We start from the raw sequence: 18,215 nt of genomic DNA on the forward strand, positions 1-18,215 counted from the left end.
AATCGAACAACAGAAAATTATTTTTAAAGAAGCAATACTTACATGCCCACCACCTAGCTCTATTTCAATTTCTTGACATTCTGTGAATATTTACTTACTATTTTTGAAAATAAATAAAACTTCATAGATGAAGTGGAAGCCCCATATGGTTTGTGCACCCTGTCATTCCCCACCGTCCACCTCCTAATTGAGTGTTTTCCTTCCACACATGTTCTTCTACTTGTACTACATATTTGTGCAGCCTGAAAATCCTATATCGTATTGTTTTAAAGATTTTTCAAACATAATAGAAATAAAATGTTCTCTGAATACATACATACATTATGTTAGCTTTATATCACTGTAACCAAAATCCCCAACATGAACAACATAGAGGAGGAAAAGTAAAAGGTTTATTCTGACTCATGGTTTCTGAGGTTTAGTTTATGATCACCAACTTCTTGCTCTGGGCCCCATATAAGGCATAACGTCATTGTTGCAGGGCAGTGGTGGAAGAAATCTGCTCAGTTCATGACATCCAGGAAGCAGAGAGAGGAAGAGACCACAGGGAAGATGAACCCTGCCAGGGAATGCTCTCAGTGAGCCACCTTTTCCAGACATACTCCACAGTTTCCATCCAAGTATTCCATTCAAACTGTGACTGGTTAAGTTATAGCTCTTAATTCTTTCACTTTTGAACATCCCTGCATTAACACAGGAGCTTTTGGGGGAGCACCACATATCAACCATAACATACATATATACTCACTTACGTGTGTGTATATATATAGAGAGAGAAACAAAAAATAGAGACAGATCTTTTTATTGCCTTAGTGATAGAGCTAGCATTATAGCCAAAGGTGTATAAATGTTAATAAACAGAAATGCAAAATAAAAAGTAAACTGAAACTAAACCTTTTGTCATAACAGTATAGATGCTAATTATATGTCACTAAAATTAATGTATATTATACATAGCACTAGCATATAAAACAAGTCACATTTTTTGCATACTTCTGTAGGAAGAAGACTATGTAATTATATCACATAACTTCACTCAGAATCCTGATATGTTTAATGTTATTGATATGAGAAATGGTTCTTCAAATCCACTGAACTGGAATACTAGTAAGAATGGAGACTGGCATCTTGAAGCAAACACTAGTACTCTTTACTATTTGGGTGTGTATTCAGTATGCAGAAATGGTTATTTTATCTAATTCTTTGTCTAAAGGACGAGAAAATTGCTTAAAGATAAATGTATTATACAGTGCTCTGTATTAGCAGGACTTGATAAATATTTGTTGAATGAAAGTACTAGAGACTAAATTTGAGCTAGAAAAGGTCTTGAGTTTAAGAACTTGCATTTTATTTTTGGAGATAGCACCAGCGTGCTTACAGAAAATGAGTACAAAGGACACTGGCATATTTTTTCCATTTTTAATATTTAATAATTTTGTAATATAAGAAGGTTTATGAATGAATTTAAATTCTAAAGCATTATTTTTCAAGGTATTTTAGCTTTGCATTTTTTAATAAGATATACATTCTCTTAGGATTTCTCTGTATCTATTCCATACATTTAAATTATACCAAATTTATATCTAAAGAATATTTTCAAAAATTCTATGATTTTTGTTTTCTTTCAAGTACTTTGATCAATATGTTAATTTAAACCACTTTTACTTTACTTTTAGTGTCAGGAAGACGTGACCTTCATCCAAGTGAGCCCATTTCTGGGACCTTGGATCCTGATGTGAAAGATGTTACAATTAACTTCCAAGCTTACTGTTGTATTCTCCAGGACTGCTTTCCTGTGCATCCCCCCTCAAGAACCCCAACTCCCAGGAAGCGACCAGCCACTTATAAGTATGTAGGCCTTTTGTAGTAAAACCCGTTGATACCTCTTGTTCTAATCTTTTCAGTGTTACCCCTGAGTGAAATAATAATGCCTTTTTTTCTGGGCAGTGCCTTATAATTCAGAGTACATCTTGGCCTTAACAACCACACCAATGAAAAAATTAAATAATCTCAAAAAATACATGTGAAACTTATTGGCAACCTCACACTTGCAGAATGTTAGATTTGGATTATTAAACTCATCCAACTCCCTTTTTATATAGGTGAAAAAGCTGAAGCTCAGTGATCTCAAGTAAAATTCTTGAGATTGCAGAACTTATGGTTGGCACATGCAGTCCAGCACCAGAAATTAAATCTCTTCATTAATCCAGTGTTTTCTTTGCAGGTGGTGTTGCTCTGTAGGATAACCATCATGTTCAAATCTCATAAGACAACTTATTAAATTTTATTTCAAATATTTTATCTCAATTTTAATTATTCTGATTAAAATAATTTTTGTATCTATCTCTTATATGGCTCTTTACCTTTATTTCTCAAATACTATCTTGTATTACTAATTAACATACTAATTAACATTACTAATAACATAATTTGGATTTGAGGGGTTCCCAAAATCTCCAGTTAATGCAGGAATATTTGGAGGTAAAATGATTTTATTGTGAGAGCTATAATCTAACTGGGGTCCTAGTTTAAAAGGACTAGGTAGTAAATGTAGGCAAGTGGGATGTGGCTGGAGGAGGTGGATCACTGGGGGCATGCCTAGAAGAATTCATCTTCCCTGTGGCCCTTTCCTCCTCTACCCTTCCCTATATTCTTCCTGACCCCACCATGAGCTGAGCAGCTTTCCTCTGCTGGACCCTTACACCATAATGTTCTGCCTTACATTGGGCCCAGAGCTACAATGTTGAGAACTCTGAGACCATGATCCCCAAACAAACTTTTCCTCCTCTAGGTCAATCTTGTCAGGTGTTTCAGTCATAGTGACAAAAAAAGCTGATTAAAACATTATGCATGATGTGATATTTCATTTTAGTACTAACCTTTAAAGACCTTTAAAGGCATAATCTTGAGTTGATATATATTTGCATCCCTCATGGACAACTAATAATGATAATAAATAATGATGGTGATGATTAAAAAACTAACGGGCATTTAATAACTAACTCACTATAGTGTATCAAGTTCAACTCAATGGTATTTATTAGGTAAAATTTATTTCAAAATGTGTAGATGCTACAATGGTTATTGTGCAAAAGAATAACAATTAAATTTGTTTATATATCTATTGGAACACTTAAATATTACTTACTGAGCACCCATTATGTGCCAGGCACTGGGGGTTAAATCCTAAACAACACAGATATGATACCTGGCTTCATTTTACTAGCATTCTAAACAAAGAGACCACAAAACAAGCAAACAAGTAAACAAACAACAAAAAAATAAAGAACATAAGGGTGAGCTGTGATCAATGTTTTATAGGAAATGGGGCTGGGACTGCCTTTGAATGGTAAAAACTCAAAGCTGCAATCCAAAGAATGAGGGAGAACTCGCTATATAAAGGTGTGAATGAGTGTTTGAGCCAGGGGATATTGCCATATGAAAAATTACAGGGAAATTGAAATTTTTGTATTACAGACAAAATGAGAGTATATAGCAATATGGATTTAGTGGGAGAAAAAGTCATTCAAATTGTAGATAAAAAGGAAATTATCTTCAATGAAAAAATATATATGTATTTTGTGTGTTTTGAGTATTTTTATTAATTGTACATATTAGCTTATCTATTTTGTGAAATTATGAACTATTTAACTCACATTCTATCATGCTCAAAACACCTAATATAGTGCTGTCCCTTAAGGAGATGGTCATTAAACACATAAAGATAATAATTCTTGGAAACAATTCTCTTCTTTTTTCAGTTTATGGTCAAATGATTCTTTTTGGCAATCATCTCAAGAAAATAATTATACCATACCCTATTCAGGAGCAAATGTGGTTATTCCTGAAGGTAAATACACAAATATAAGTAAATAAATGCTTGTCTTTATGTAACATTAATGCTACAACAGGATAGATACCTCAATATTTAGGTTTCCACCTTTATGCAGTATGCCTTGGGGAAAGAACAGATGTGAAGAAATGGACTCCACTCATATGTCCCAGATATGAAATGTAATCTTCTGGGTTTTAGGTGGATTTGAACAAACTATTATCAATAAAATATAAGCCAGGTATGGTGGTCTATGCCTGTAATCCCAACTACTCCAGAGGTTGATGAAGGAGGATCACTTGAGTCCAGGAGTTTGAGGCCAGCCTGAGCAACATAGTGAGACCCTATCTTAAAAATAATAATAAAAGCAAAAACAAACAACTCCCAGTAATACATTTTCTGGGAAAGACAGGAATTAGTCATTGTGTAGAAAGACAGATCATAAACTTCAAAATCAAGAATCACTGAGAAGATTATCTATGTTTTACCATAGGCTACTGTCTATGGATTATATTATATTTCTTAAACTATTATTTTATAGGAACATGGATTGTAGCTGACACAGATATGCCACCAATGGAAAGGCTCATTATTTGGGGAGTTCTGGAACTGGAAGATAAATCCAATGCAGGACCTGCAGGGCCTTCATACAGAAGAGTTGTTTTGAATGCTACCTACATATCAGTGCAGGTAAAAATGAGGTCTCATAATTTATATCTTTCTTAAAGACTTACTGAAATAATAATAAGAAAACATATTGAATGGGTTTAAGTAACAAACAACTGCTCTAGTCCATGAAATGCAAGCCTCACATAAGTCAATATATTTCTGCTCTCTTTTAAATTGTGGATTTAACATCCTGTAAATAATAATTATCAAAATACTCTTGAGTCTATGGCTTGCCCATTGTCAATTCTACTTAAAATATGTGTATTGTTATTAGGTAAAGCTAAACTATAAACGTGCTATAACAAAGAATGAATCCCCAGGAGTTCTGGAAACAAAAGAATTTAAGCCATTCTTTTAAAAAAAAAGTATTTCACAAAACAAATGGACATAGCTGGAATTATGAAGGCAAGAGCAGACTAATAAAAATGTCTTAACTGTTTGGAACAATCACCCCATTCCTTCATAAACCTCACGTGGTCTTCTTGAACATTCAACGACTTTACAGTTTAACTGTTCTGTCATGGTTTATTATTGTTCATAAAAACAATGGCCTAACCAAAAAACTATTAATCACCATTAAAAAATAAAAGTGTTTAATAGCTGTTATGGTTTGAGTAAGAGGTGTCTCCCTAAAGATCCAGTATAAAGCAGGAATGTTCAGAGGTGAAATGATTGGATTTTGAGAGCTGGAACCTAATCATTTCTCCCTAATTTGAATGGACTGTGTAGTAATTGTAGGCAATGGGATGTGGCTGGAGGAGGTGGGTCACTGGAGTGTGCACTAGAAAGGCACAACTTCACTAAAGCCCCTTCCTCTCTATTTCCTCTGCCCTGTCCTTTACCCATGGTGTGCTACCTCACCTTGAGCCCAAAGCAATGGACTTGGCCATCTATGTACTCAGATCTCTGAAACTGTGAGCCCTACATAAACTCTCCTCCTTTAGGTTGTTCTTGTGGGGGAATTTTGGTCACAGTGACACAAAATTAGTCTTTGATGCTGTAAAGGGTATAATATTTGGGGAAGACTTTTTTAGTTGGGTAAACATGGGTAAGTTATTTGACTTTCTGCATTTGTTTTTCTCATATATGAAACAAGACTAAAAATACAAATTTATGAGTTTAGGGTAGAGGTTAAACTATGTAATTAATATATGTGAAGCCTTACATAGTATACCTGACATAGAATCTACAAGCATTTGATGATAGCCATTATTATTAATACTGTTAGCTCATGAATAGCATAGGTTAGATGTAAGTGTGAAGAGTATGTTTTGTGTATGGCATATTACATCCAAATACAGTGTGGTTTGTTCAGATTCAGGTCCAATTCTGACAGTAAGTAGATATTGAATTTGACCTTGGAAAAATAATTTAGACTGCCTCTACCAAAGTCAATGGCTTAAAGTCACTTCCAGTTACAACACTGTTGTAACAAAATGTTTTAGGGGAGGCTGCCAGTGACCTTTTTTATGAGTGAAATCCTTTGTCTGCTCAACTTTTAAACTATTAACAATTTTTTTTTGCTCCACTACAGGGAGGTAGATTAATTGGTGGCTGGGAAGATAACCCTTTTAAAGGGGAATTACAGATTATTCTTCGAGGAAATCATTCTACCCCAGAATGGGCTTTTCCAGAAGGACCAAATCAAGGGGCAAAGGTCTTAGGTATGTGTCTATTAGACAGCAAACATGTCATTTCAGTTTTGAGAGTCTACTTTAAAATAGCACTAAAGTACTCAGTTCATGATAGGATGGTATCAGGAGCTTTTATAGAGATTTACTTATAAGAAAGAGTCATAAAAGTAGTAGAAATATTAAATTAAATAATGTCCCAAAATTACAAAACTAAATTTAACAAATTTCTAAATGTGAATATTATTTCTTGTGTCTGGTTTTCTTTATAATCTGTTTTTCATATAAGCTATAATACTTTTTATATTCTAGTGCATTCCTTTAAAAGGTCATTTTCCTACACATTATTCTGTTTGTGGTATTAATAATCTGTGGTTCATTTGACTTGGCTATCAATTACTCAGTCACAACTGTAGCTGAGCTTCACTTTCCGATTACACTGGTGTACTGTGAGTATTCCTGTTTGATCCTGGAAGAGTTGTATTGGTCACAACTAATAACTGATTTTATTAATAGTACTACATATTTATCTATATATGTCACTTATAAACAGGTATTACAATTGTTCCACTGTGTAAATTCTAAATAAAGGGGTTCAAAAATAGTCAAAATTGAATTGGTCAGCTCTCCACTGGCTAATGTCCTGAGGCAGACAAACTATATATTTGGTTTTATGTGTTTATTATTGCAAAAGTAACTCTTCAAAAAACAATATTTTTAACATAAAAAATAAACAAGAATGCATCTTTCCAATTCTATCCACCTTAAGGAAACTTGCATTAGTGAACAGTTTTTATATGTCTACCTAAGTATTTTTTTAATCTGTACTTATATCTATATTATATATACTAATTTATGGTAGTAATATTGTTCCTTTTATTAAAACATGGTCAAACTAAATATACTATTACACAGTTTTCTTTTCCAGATAACATGAATACCTTTCCACAGTAATATTTGTAGATAAAACTCTTTTTATAGAATGTTGCTCACTAATATTAACATATTAAAATGTATTTCATGTACACTTAATTTATTTGATGTACAGTTAATTCTAATGTTCTAATATTTCCAAATGTTGTGGTAAATATCCTTATTTCATTTTTTACTAGTACTTAACTCAGTACTGTATGGTAAATAAATAGGAAATTTTTCTCCTTCAGGGGTGTTTGGTGAGCTGGATCTTCATGGACATCCGCATTCAATATATAGAACTAAACTGTCAGAAACTGCAGAGGCAGGTTCCAAAGTCCTGTCTCTGGTGGAAGCTGTGGATTGGCAGGTAGAGAACATATAATATGGTTCACTCTAAAATGTTTGTTTAGGCATTTAATAATTAAAAATTATGGTCTCATGATCCTTTAGAATATATAAAGATATAGATAGATAGACAGATAGATATTAAAAGAAAAATATGAAAGTCTTTAGTTAAAAGACTTTATTACAAATTCTTGCAAAAGAGACAATGGAATTGTTTTTAATGTGTTTTACTTTTATCTTGGTCATCTCCTCACTTCTAATCTGTGATTTTACATGTTAAGCCTTTGGAAAGAAAACAAATCAGAAGCCCAGTGATGCTCAAAAAATGCTATGTTAAGTGAGAGATTTTGGTAGAATGTAAATGGTAAAACTCAATTTAGAATTTGCTTTCCTTTTACTTATTTATTTATTTAGTGATACTAAAGATTTAACTTATCCTTTTTTATTCTGAGATTGGATCTCTCTAAATTGCCCAGACTGGACTCAAGCTTGTGATCATCCTGCCTCAGCCTCCCCAGTAGCTGGAAATATAGACATGCATGCTGCACCTGGATCAATTTAAAGTTCTTAATATCAAACATAGCATATTTATTTTTAGAGATATAAATGTACATTTAGTTCTTTCTGATAATACCATGATTGCTAATCAGATATAATTTAAATTAGAGTTATGTAATAGTCTAAGAAATTTAACCCTATTTTAAAAATTGTTCTTCAATTTGGCACTTGAATTTTTCTAAGGAGGGAGAAGAGATTGTGATAACAACCACAAGCTATGATCTTCACCAGACAGAAACTAGAAGTATTGTTAAAATTCTGCATGGAAACAAAATTCTCATCCTCAATGATACCCTTTCCTACACTCACTTTGGTAAGTGGCTGCTCTTGAACCAAATAGATATATAATTAAAATGTCTGGAAATGTTCACATTTTAGTGCTCTACTCTGTAATTATAATGCTGTGATAAAATATATCACAAACATTTTAGCAGAGCATTTCACACAGATTGACTTTGGTACCCAAGGGGTGATACTATTCAGGTGTTGTCTACCAATAGTCCCTATTGTATGTATTCATTTATTAATTCATTGAGCAAATATTCAGCAAAGACCCACCATGTCACGTTCTGTGTGGTAAGGCCCTGACATCTTCTACTCTATGCAAACTTCTAGGAAATTATTATACACAATGGAATTTTAAAATCCTTGGTCCAAAACAAAGGACACATTTTTCACTTTAATTGGCTTTAGACAAGCTATAATAAAATGTTAAAACTCTAATTATCAAGGAGAGAAAAAATAAGTAAATATCATCTGATGACTTTTTTCTCTTATAGGAGCAGGGCATTCCCAACATTTCAGCATTTCCATTTTACAGGCTCCTTTCATGTGAATCTCAGGAAATAAGAGCAGACAGGGAAGTAAAGTTAGGGAAGATTCTCAGCAGTTTTTTGTTTCTCATGTGAGGCAGCAGAATAGACTGAGGGACATTTGACCAGAATGAAAAAGAAATCTAGAAAAACTTTCAAAGAGCTATTTTGATAGAGGCACGTGCATTTATCTTTCTGTATCACATATTTTCTTTAAATCAAAAGGAAAATGTTTTGTTGAAGAACACTTAATTATAAAGTTATAATGATTTGTAAAACAGTTGGTCTAATTAACCATAAAGCAATTGTATTTTGAGGTTTTACATGTTATATTCTTTCATTTAAAATACCAGACATTTCTCTCTGCTTGAAATGAGCCTATTATCCTTAAAGTTCTGAATAACATTTCTAGAAATAGAAAGTGTAATTTAGGTTGTTTTTCCAATCATTAAGACATAAATGTGAAGATTGTGTTTGATATGCTACTACATATTTATAAAAAATTATGGTCGATACACAACATGCCTCAGGAAATGTGGAGTAAATCAAGATACAGGTGTCAGGGGAAATAGCTATGTTTCTAATTCTCCTCAGAGACTTGGATAAGTTTTTTATCTTTTTTTCTTTTGCATCTTTAATTCATTTTCTCATATATTAAATTATAATAAGTTAATTTGTTGCGCAAAAGCATCTTAATGTATGATCTAAAGTGACTGCACACTACTTTCAAGTCTTGTTAAGCACTAACTATAATTGCTAAAAAAATAATCTTTGTAGTGTAAACAAAAAAATTTTTGTTGTTCTTCAGTTTATTAATAAAATAATAATTGATTGCAGTCTGCCATTTATCTATGTTTAAGAATGCCAATCCAATAAATTCATACTCGTATGTTGACTTTTGGCATGTTAGAAAGGTGTTTAGCTTGTGAACTGTAAAGAACCCACTGAAGCCAGATATTATCAGCACTTGACTGTCCTTCTGTTGCAGCTGAAAGATACCAAGTCCCTGGAACAGATCAGAGCTACTCATTAGCAGCTGATGTTGGCATACTGACTAGAAATATCAAAATAATTGGTGAAGATTACCCAGGTTGGACAAAGGACTCTTTTGGTGCACGCATCCTGGTCAGCTCATTCACTGGAAATATGATGACATTTAAAGGTTGGTATAATATTCAGTTTATTTTTCTAAATGAAATATAACATTATCTCTTCTATTTTTGTTATTTCTTAAATATTTCTCACCTCTTCAAAGTATAACATGGAAAAATAAAATGTTAAAAGTGATTATGTAGTTCAGACATTACCCTCCAAGTGAATTCCTTATTATTGACTATTTATTTTATCTTCATAGGCACTAGAAATTATCAAATTAATAATAACCTCAAGTAATAGGTAGGCCAACCTCTTTCCCAAACAGAAATTATTTTATAATATCTACAACACACAGGGTCTCAGTAAATTCTGAGACTGACCTCGTCGAACTACTGCCTTAGTCTCCCAAATTGCTGGGATTATAGGTGTGTGCCATCCATCTGATTCATTTCTCTTTCACAGAAATTCACAAAAGAATCTGGGCAATTTATCCTATAGATTTTCCAATAATTTGGAATTTAGTGATTACATTTCTGAAATTTGAAGTTCCTGTCTCCCCTATATGCCCTACCCATAGGCGTTAGAACTAGAGACTTGGTCAGACTCAGATTCAATTTTTAGGCAAGAATATTTCAATACTGCTGGCATATATTTTTCTAGAAGTAGACACATGTCTGATCATTTCTCCTTGTGTGGTGTTAGCTATCTTTAACAGTCATTGCATAGATTCATTAAATCCCTGAGGTTTAAAGTGGTGGCATATTAATTCTACCACTCACATCTCATTTGTAATCTTGAATACTTCTTATAAAAAGAAGTTCCCCTAAACAACTATTCAATGAACTTGAAGGACAGTTCATATAGGAAATGCAAGGAAAAGGCTTGATTCTCTCCTCATATTGACTATTTTCCAAATGAGTTGATTCCAAGCGTCCTCCAGAGGAGACAAGGAGTTTTTACTTGTGTTGTTTTTGTTATTGGTATCCTTATGAGCTCATAGATTTCAATATATTTTGTGTGTTCTAATCGATTGTGATTGTTTTTTGTGGTATTACTCAAAATATCTCATCTTCGGTCTTCAGAACCTTTTCATGTTGATGCCTAAATCCTTTTGACATGACTTGGTATTTCTAAGTCTTCACTTTATGATGTGACAAGCACAAAGTGTACTATTTTTCTGAAACTCAGAATCAGTTCTTTCTCTTAGTATCCCTCATTCTTTTTTTGGAAGCTAATGTTTGGATCCCATAATCTAGGTACCAGGAATAGGCCATTTGCTCTTATTTCCAATATTGCATCTTTTATTTAGCAACAGCTTTAATTTTAGAAAATCTTTAAGTTGAGCAAAAAGCTATCCCAATATAACTTCTAACTGTTGGTCATAATCTACCAACAGAAGTTTACCTGATAATAATGACGATGGTGGTAATGATGATTATGGTACAAGATCACAGGCATCATGCTGAACATCAAGTGCATATTATCTCATTTAATCTTCATAATGATATGGCATCAATATTATCCATCTTTAAATATCAAGAAATAGATGATTAAAAGAATAGTGTTGCTTTGAACTTGGATACTAATCTGTGTCTTATTTCAAATTTTATGATGGACAATATTTTCATGCCAACCTTCCCTTGGTCCTATACATAGTTTTGTGATATAAGTAAAGAAAACACATCTGTGGATGCTACAATGCTGTAGTAACCATTTCTTCTCTGTCTCTCTCTTATTATTCTTATGTTCTCCATCATACATTCAGTATCTGACTCTTGAATTTCAAGACTCGCTTTTCCCTTCTAGTAAACACAATTCTTGTTCAGTGCATTCTATTATATATCAGTTTTTTAAAAAAGAAATATCCTTTACTGTTGTTTTTCAGGCATAAATTTATGTGCCTCAACTACCTTTTCTAGAAGATAAAGATTATAAAAGCTTCTAACTAACTCATAAGATGCTTTATAAAATTAAACCATACATTGTCTGTTAAGCCATTGCATAGCATTTGACACAGAGTAATCTCACATGGATTGTTATTGCTATTGCTAACTAATCTAAAAATTATCTCTTGTTACCTTAATGGTACTTATTATAAACTGACTAGTGGATAATTGGCAATATATATCCTAAAAGAGATTCTGAAAGATAATGCCCTTAAAAGCTCTTTATAGAATCAAGACTGATATGTCAGGTAAATTATATCTCATGCTTTGTGTATGCATTCTCAACAGGGAAATATTATCCTGAAGGGGTAGAAAATTGGTTCTTCTGGGACAAATAACTTCGTTATTGCAATAGTTTGTGATTGTTCAATGGGCCACTGTATATTAACAGATATATGATATATCTCTGTAATTAAAATTTTATAATGTCATGGGGAAGGAAGATTGCCAAGGAAAAAATGTCTAAGGAGAGGGACAATGGATAAAACAATTGAGAAATACTGCCTTTTCTGGATTAAAGGAGCAAAGAAAAACTAATAAAGTAGCTATGAAAATTTGAAGAGTTTTGTATAACTTTTCAAAAATGTTTTATTCTATTTGTTTTAGGAAATTTTTATTTTTATCTCCTCCTTCCTTAGGAAATGCAAGAATTAGTAATGTGGAATTTTATCACAGTGGTCAAGATGGCTACAGGGATAGCACTGATCCAAGATATGCTGTAACGTTTCTTAACCTAGGACAGGTTTGTACTTAATTTTTGCATATGTTCAAAATAAAATATTTGTACTTCTATTTAACTTAACTAAGTAATCAAATCTTCAAATAGCTAAATGTATAATCTATTATAATAAAACTTTTGTGGATATATTACCCATTAACTTTTTAGACTTAGCAGCATTTGATTCACTTATTTCATGCATTTATTCAATATCAGTAAAAACCAGAGGAAAAGTAATATAATTAAACATCTGTAATAGTGGTTCATATCTCCACTTTTTTTTGTTAAGTCCAAGAATAGCAGTTCCTGTTAAAATATTTCCTACATTTCTCAAGTATAAGCATGTCTGTATATCTATGTTTTCAAAAGTGAGAAAATAAATATTTTGAGAGGGCTGATGATTTAAGGAAAATGGGAAATAGCATATTTTCTTAGTAGAAATCAAAAATTTTATAAGTTTAAAGTTGAAAACCCTAACCAGCTCACTGACTCATTCTTGTAGACATCTAAATGGTGACCCCTTGCCTAGAGGACTATTTTTGGTAATAAGAAAAAAAAAAAAGAAAAGAAAAGAAAGAAAGAAAACTCTCAATACTCATCATAAAATACACTGTTGTGAAAAATAATTTTAATAAGTTAGCATTTCATAGGTGATAACATAAATATGTATGCATAAAAAAGAACTTGAGAGATTTTTAATTTGCATTGATAGTAAGCATATGTCTTTTGTTTTATTTAATTATCAATTCAAGACACATGAAAATTTCCCAGGATGAAAAAATCCACTATCAAAAGACCTGGGAAATCACCTCCTTTAAATATATTTTAATTTTGCATTTTTAATGCTCACTGGGTCTTGGTATTTCGTAGATTGAAGACCATGGCTCATCTTACATCCGAGGCTGTGCTTTTCACCATGGCTTCTCCCCAGCGATTGGTGTGTTCGGGACAGATGGCTTAGACATAGATGACAACATCATTCACTTTACAGTTGGGGAAGGTAATATAATAATGTCCATTGAGTAGCCTGTGCTTTTGAGGCAATCTTATCTGTAAACCCTGGAGCCATGCTGTCCAACTGATCTTTCTGTGAGGATGGAAAGGGTGTATATCTCTGCTGATGCAGTAATCACTAAGCCATATGTGGCTAATAAGCACTTGAATTGTGACTACTGTGTCTGAGGAACTGAATTTTTAATGTTAATTGTACTTAATTTACATTTCAATAGCCACATGTGGCTATGGCTATCTGGAGAGTACAGTCCTAGGGTACAGAAGAATTATTACCAGACCACAACCTAATGTAAGTTATCTAATCACTAAGCATTTACATGACTATGTTTTTAAATCTCCTCACATATAATTATAAAGATTAATCACAAATAAAGATAAAGTATTTAAAAATATTTAAATATCTATTTAAAAATATATACATATAATTTTAAGTATGTTTTGTTTCATATTGGTATACAACATAATACAGACTTATTTAATGAACATAAAAGTCCATGTTTGTTAAAATGTGAGGTAGACACACCTATGAACCCACCTATTTTACAAGTACCCCAGAAGATTCTAATTCTAGTAGTTTGTTGAAGGGGTAGAGAGTTCAATATCAAAGTGTTCAGCGGATTCACTCTAAAATCAAATCAGACTCTAACTAGATAAATAATTTCATGAAAAAACGAAAGATATTACCAGGTTAAGCAAGGTTATTTATACTTATCTGATAGTATTGATTATAAATTAACATATGTATTTGGGGGGAATTTTTCTTTCTTTCTGTTTTTTATTATAGGCATAAGAATATGGGGGGATGCCAACAGAGTCCGAGGAAATTTGGTTGCACTTTCTATTTGGCCAGGAACCTATCAGAACAGAAAAGATTTAACTTCAACTCTTTGGCATGCAGCTATTGAGGTAGTGAAAACAAATTCATAACTATGTAAAATTATAATTATAATCATAATTTATGTAGGAATTGTCAATCCCAAAATGTTGTTGAAAGTTTTTTCTTCCTTAGAGATTGATGAACTAATAAATAAAATGTTTGCGTTAACTGAAGGAGTGAATAAACTTTTAAAAATATATTGTGTGAATTCTGATAGCCATTGTTTTTTTTTTTTTCTTTCAGTTGATATCTGTTGGTTTAAATAGTTCTCTTATTTCCTTTTTCCCCAATATTATTTATCATTCTGAAGTTTGAGTACAGGCTCTCTTTGCACTCTCTTTGAGTGCTTTGTGCATGTTACTTCTTAACCCTGGTTTAGTTTCCTCCCCCATATGGAAAGTTAGAGTGTTTTAAATAATTAAGGGTTTTCCCCCCTTTTTATTGTTTTGCTGATACTATAAATAAGGGACAAACTTCTGCGATCTATACTTTCATTTCTACCACTCTGACAGCTCACTGTGCTAACCTAGATTTTGAGTTCAACAGATTTACCAGTGAATGTCACCAGTGAATCCTACAGCACACACTAATTGCCTTGTCTTTTTAAAATAAATTGATCAAATTGTTAATAAAATATGACTAAAAAGAGTAATAACATCATTGTAATATTCCTATAATACTGGAATTTGTCCTACAGCTTGTAAATGTTGAATCATATTCAATATATTTTGTGACTGAGATTTTTTAAAATCTGCTTAATGCCGTTTTCTAATAAGGATGTGATGATTTTAAATGGAGTGAATGATTTCTTCTGAAAAGTGTTATCATAATTAAAGTTTTTCACAAGTATGTTGTTATATGCTTGCTCTCCTTGGATAACTGTGTAATAACCTAACCCAAAGTATTTATCTTTGTGCTAGATAAATAAAGGGACCAATACAGTCTTACAAAATAATGTAGTTGCTGGATTTGGAAGAGCAGGATACCGCATTGATGGTGAACCTTGCTCAAGTAAGTCTTAACATAGAATCACTAAAATTAGGAAATAACTTGTCCAAATGTGGTTAAAATGAAAAATTATTATTTGTTCATTCAGTGTGTGATATGTCAGCCTTCTGGACACTGAAAAAAACTCAACAAGTTCAATTATTTCAAATAAAAAATATTGAGTCTAAATAAAAATCTTTTTAGGCTTTTAAGGAAAATTTGGTTTTTCTAAGCTTAGAATTTAAAAACCTCAGTAGCAACATAGGTTCTTGATTTGATTGGTAATGAAACATTGAGCACCTCATTCCACTACCACTTGCACAGACATAATACTTCTGTGGTAAATAAAGATACATACTGTAGGGACATGACACTATGTTTCTGCCTTAATAGAATCAATGCCCACTATTTATGTATTAAACATGGATGCATAAAAAAGCCAAAGGACACAAATAGTGGTCAAATATCTTTATTAGATTATTAAAAACCAAGAACTAACCAAACATCTACTCTTTTGGCAAGGCTGCAGGGAAGCAGGAAATTCTACACATTGCCAGTTGAAGGACAAAACAAAATGACCTCCACATAAGGGAATCTGACAATAGCTATCAAAATTTATCTGTGCATTTACTTTTAACTTAGCATTTCCACTGCTAGTAATCTAGCTAGTTGCCTTTACATACTTCAAAAATGATTTGTAAACAAGGTTTTTTTTTTTTAAATCACATCATTGTCTATACTAGCAGAGAGTTGAAAACCACCCTGTGTCCCTTAATGGAGGTCTAGTTGTATATGTCAAACAGGTGAGCCCTGCACCCATTTAAGCAAGAAGGTAAGAAAGATTTGTGTGTGATATGGAGAAATCTTCAGAATAAGTGGAAGGTGTAGAATGGGATATATAATGTTGATTGTGTATAATCCATTTATAAGATACTTTCAGCTTTATCTATTTATAAACTTAAAGTTAAATGAAATAGGACTTTCTCTGAAAAAAATATGTGCCTTTTAAAATTGATTTTAAAAAATTTCAGCTGGCATCATTTTTAGTAACTTTATTAGGTATAATTTACATAACATAAGATTCACCTGTTTTTATTAGTATACCAGTTAAGGAGTTAGTTATTTTTAAGATTATCTGGATCAGTATTTTCTCTATCAGTTCAAAAATTATTCACAAGCTAATTTTATTATTGTCCAAGATAGATTTCAATGAAATAAAACAACTTTGTTGGTGTATTTGATTCCTTCATATATGCTCTTATTAAATATTTGTTTCTAACAACTCAAAGTAGCTTTTCTTTGACATAAAAAATTAAAATCTGCAATTTCTCAACAACTTTTAAGACATTGTTTTAATGGTTTTATGAAAATCAAATATGGCCTTTGAATATGAATATTTACTAATATATATAATGCCATGTAATGCAGTTTTCATTGATTATATTGATCTCACTAAATAATTGAGAATGTTTATAAGAAGGTTTTGGATTTATAGCAATTGAAATACAAAACATTACCAATGAATGGGGAATTAAGTTTCTGTAACCTTTATCAGTTTATCCAGTCCATCCCAGACAAGAGTCTGTGTTGCCAGGAAGGGGACAGCGATAGGTTCAGGGGAAGAGTCATCCTTTACATGGGCTATATTGTGTGGGTTCAGAGAGAAAAATGTAAGCATTTTCTTATGGGGGAACAAAATTGAACCCAGGCAGGTCATAAATAAAACATAAAACTCAAACGACTAGGAAAAAGGGAAAATCAATAGAAGACAGAAGGAATTCAGATACCAGAGGATCCAAGAAAGACAGCTGTCCTAAATATCACTGGCTACTCTGTGAAGACAATCATTCAACTTATGCATATTTGGAGATGAAGTTAGTTATTGAGGTTATTGATCTGATTCATACATACATAAAACTTTCATTAAGACCCACTTTAATTTTGTTGTATATTAATAATGAACATATAGGTTCATTTACTGAGGGTATTTACAAGACACCTTGTGTGGTTTGTTTCATTTCATTTGGGAAAAAAAAATCTGAATTAGGCATTAAAATTTTTTATGCACAAAGAAACTAAGATTCTAAAAGGTTAAACAACTTTCCCAGATCCTGCATGTAACAATTAAAAAGTATTTAATACTGTTGATGAGTATAAAGTTATCTTTGATCTACCATACATTTTATTTTTATTTTTTAATTTTGTTTTTAGTTGTAGTTGGACACAGTACCTTTATTTGTTTATTTTTTATGTGGTAAAGTATCATATCTCAGATTATATAATAATAATGTTGGTTTTTTGTTTATTGAATTCTACAGATCAGTGGAGAACAAATAACACAGGTGTATTCACCAGGTGGAACAAGATACTTAGTTAATTGGCATGAACATACTTTATACAAAGATATGAAAAATTGTGCTCTATATGTGTAATAAGAATTGTAATACATTCCTCTATCATGTATTTAGAAAAATAAAATCAATTAAAAAAATATTTAAGGAGCACCTATCTCTGAATTTTTGTTCAGGATTCAGGAATGATGGTGATGAATGAGCCTAACACAGCATTTTCTCCAGTGAAGCTTACATTCTAGTAGGAAGGAGAAAATAATACTTCACAAATAATAAATAAAATATCAAGTGAAATGATTTTAAGACAATATAAAGTAACTGAAGTGCTATTTTGAATCAAGTGGTCAGGGAGAGCCTTTTAAGGAAGTGACTCTTGAAAATGGTCTGACCAAAAAGAGCCAGCAACAAAGAAGTGGGCAGGGGCAGCATTTACAGATAGCAAGTGGTTTGATTGTATTTCAGGTT

General features: G+C 32.2%; 1 protein-coding gene across 1 annotated transcript in view; it reads left to right on the forward strand.

The window, feature by feature from the left end:
* The window catches only part of Pkhd1l1 (PKHD1 like 1), a 146,811-nt gene that overhangs the window by 92,979 nt on the left and 35,617 nt on the right, over window positions 1-18,215 (forward strand). Inside the window, exons 52-63 of the mRNA XM_048802021.1 lie at window positions 1,002-1,161; window positions 1,677-1,848; window positions 3,762-3,850; window positions 4,374-4,522; window positions 6,036-6,165; window positions 7,296-7,414; window positions 8,134-8,263; window positions 9,751-9,924; window positions 12,442-12,545; window positions 13,392-13,521; window positions 14,320-14,441; window positions 15,333-15,423. Of these exons, the coding sequence (XP_048657978.1) occupies window positions 1,002-1,161; window positions 1,677-1,848; window positions 3,762-3,850; window positions 4,374-4,522; window positions 6,036-6,165; window positions 7,296-7,414; window positions 8,134-8,263; window positions 9,751-9,924; window positions 12,442-12,545; window positions 13,392-13,521; window positions 14,320-14,441; window positions 15,333-15,423 (1,570 nt within the window). The remainder of the gene's footprint in view (window positions 1-1,001; window positions 1,162-1,676; window positions 1,849-3,761; window positions 3,851-4,373; window positions 4,523-6,035; window positions 6,166-7,295; window positions 7,415-8,133; window positions 8,264-9,750; window positions 9,925-12,441; window positions 12,546-13,391; window positions 13,522-14,319; window positions 14,442-15,332; window positions 15,424-18,215) is intronic.

This window comes from Marmota marmota, unplaced genomic scaffold (assembly GCF_001458135.2).
Source record: "Marmota marmota marmota unplaced genomic scaffold, marMar, whole genome shotgun sequence".
Lineage (NCBI taxonomy): Eukaryota > Metazoa > Chordata > Mammalia > Rodentia > Sciuridae > Marmota > Marmota marmota.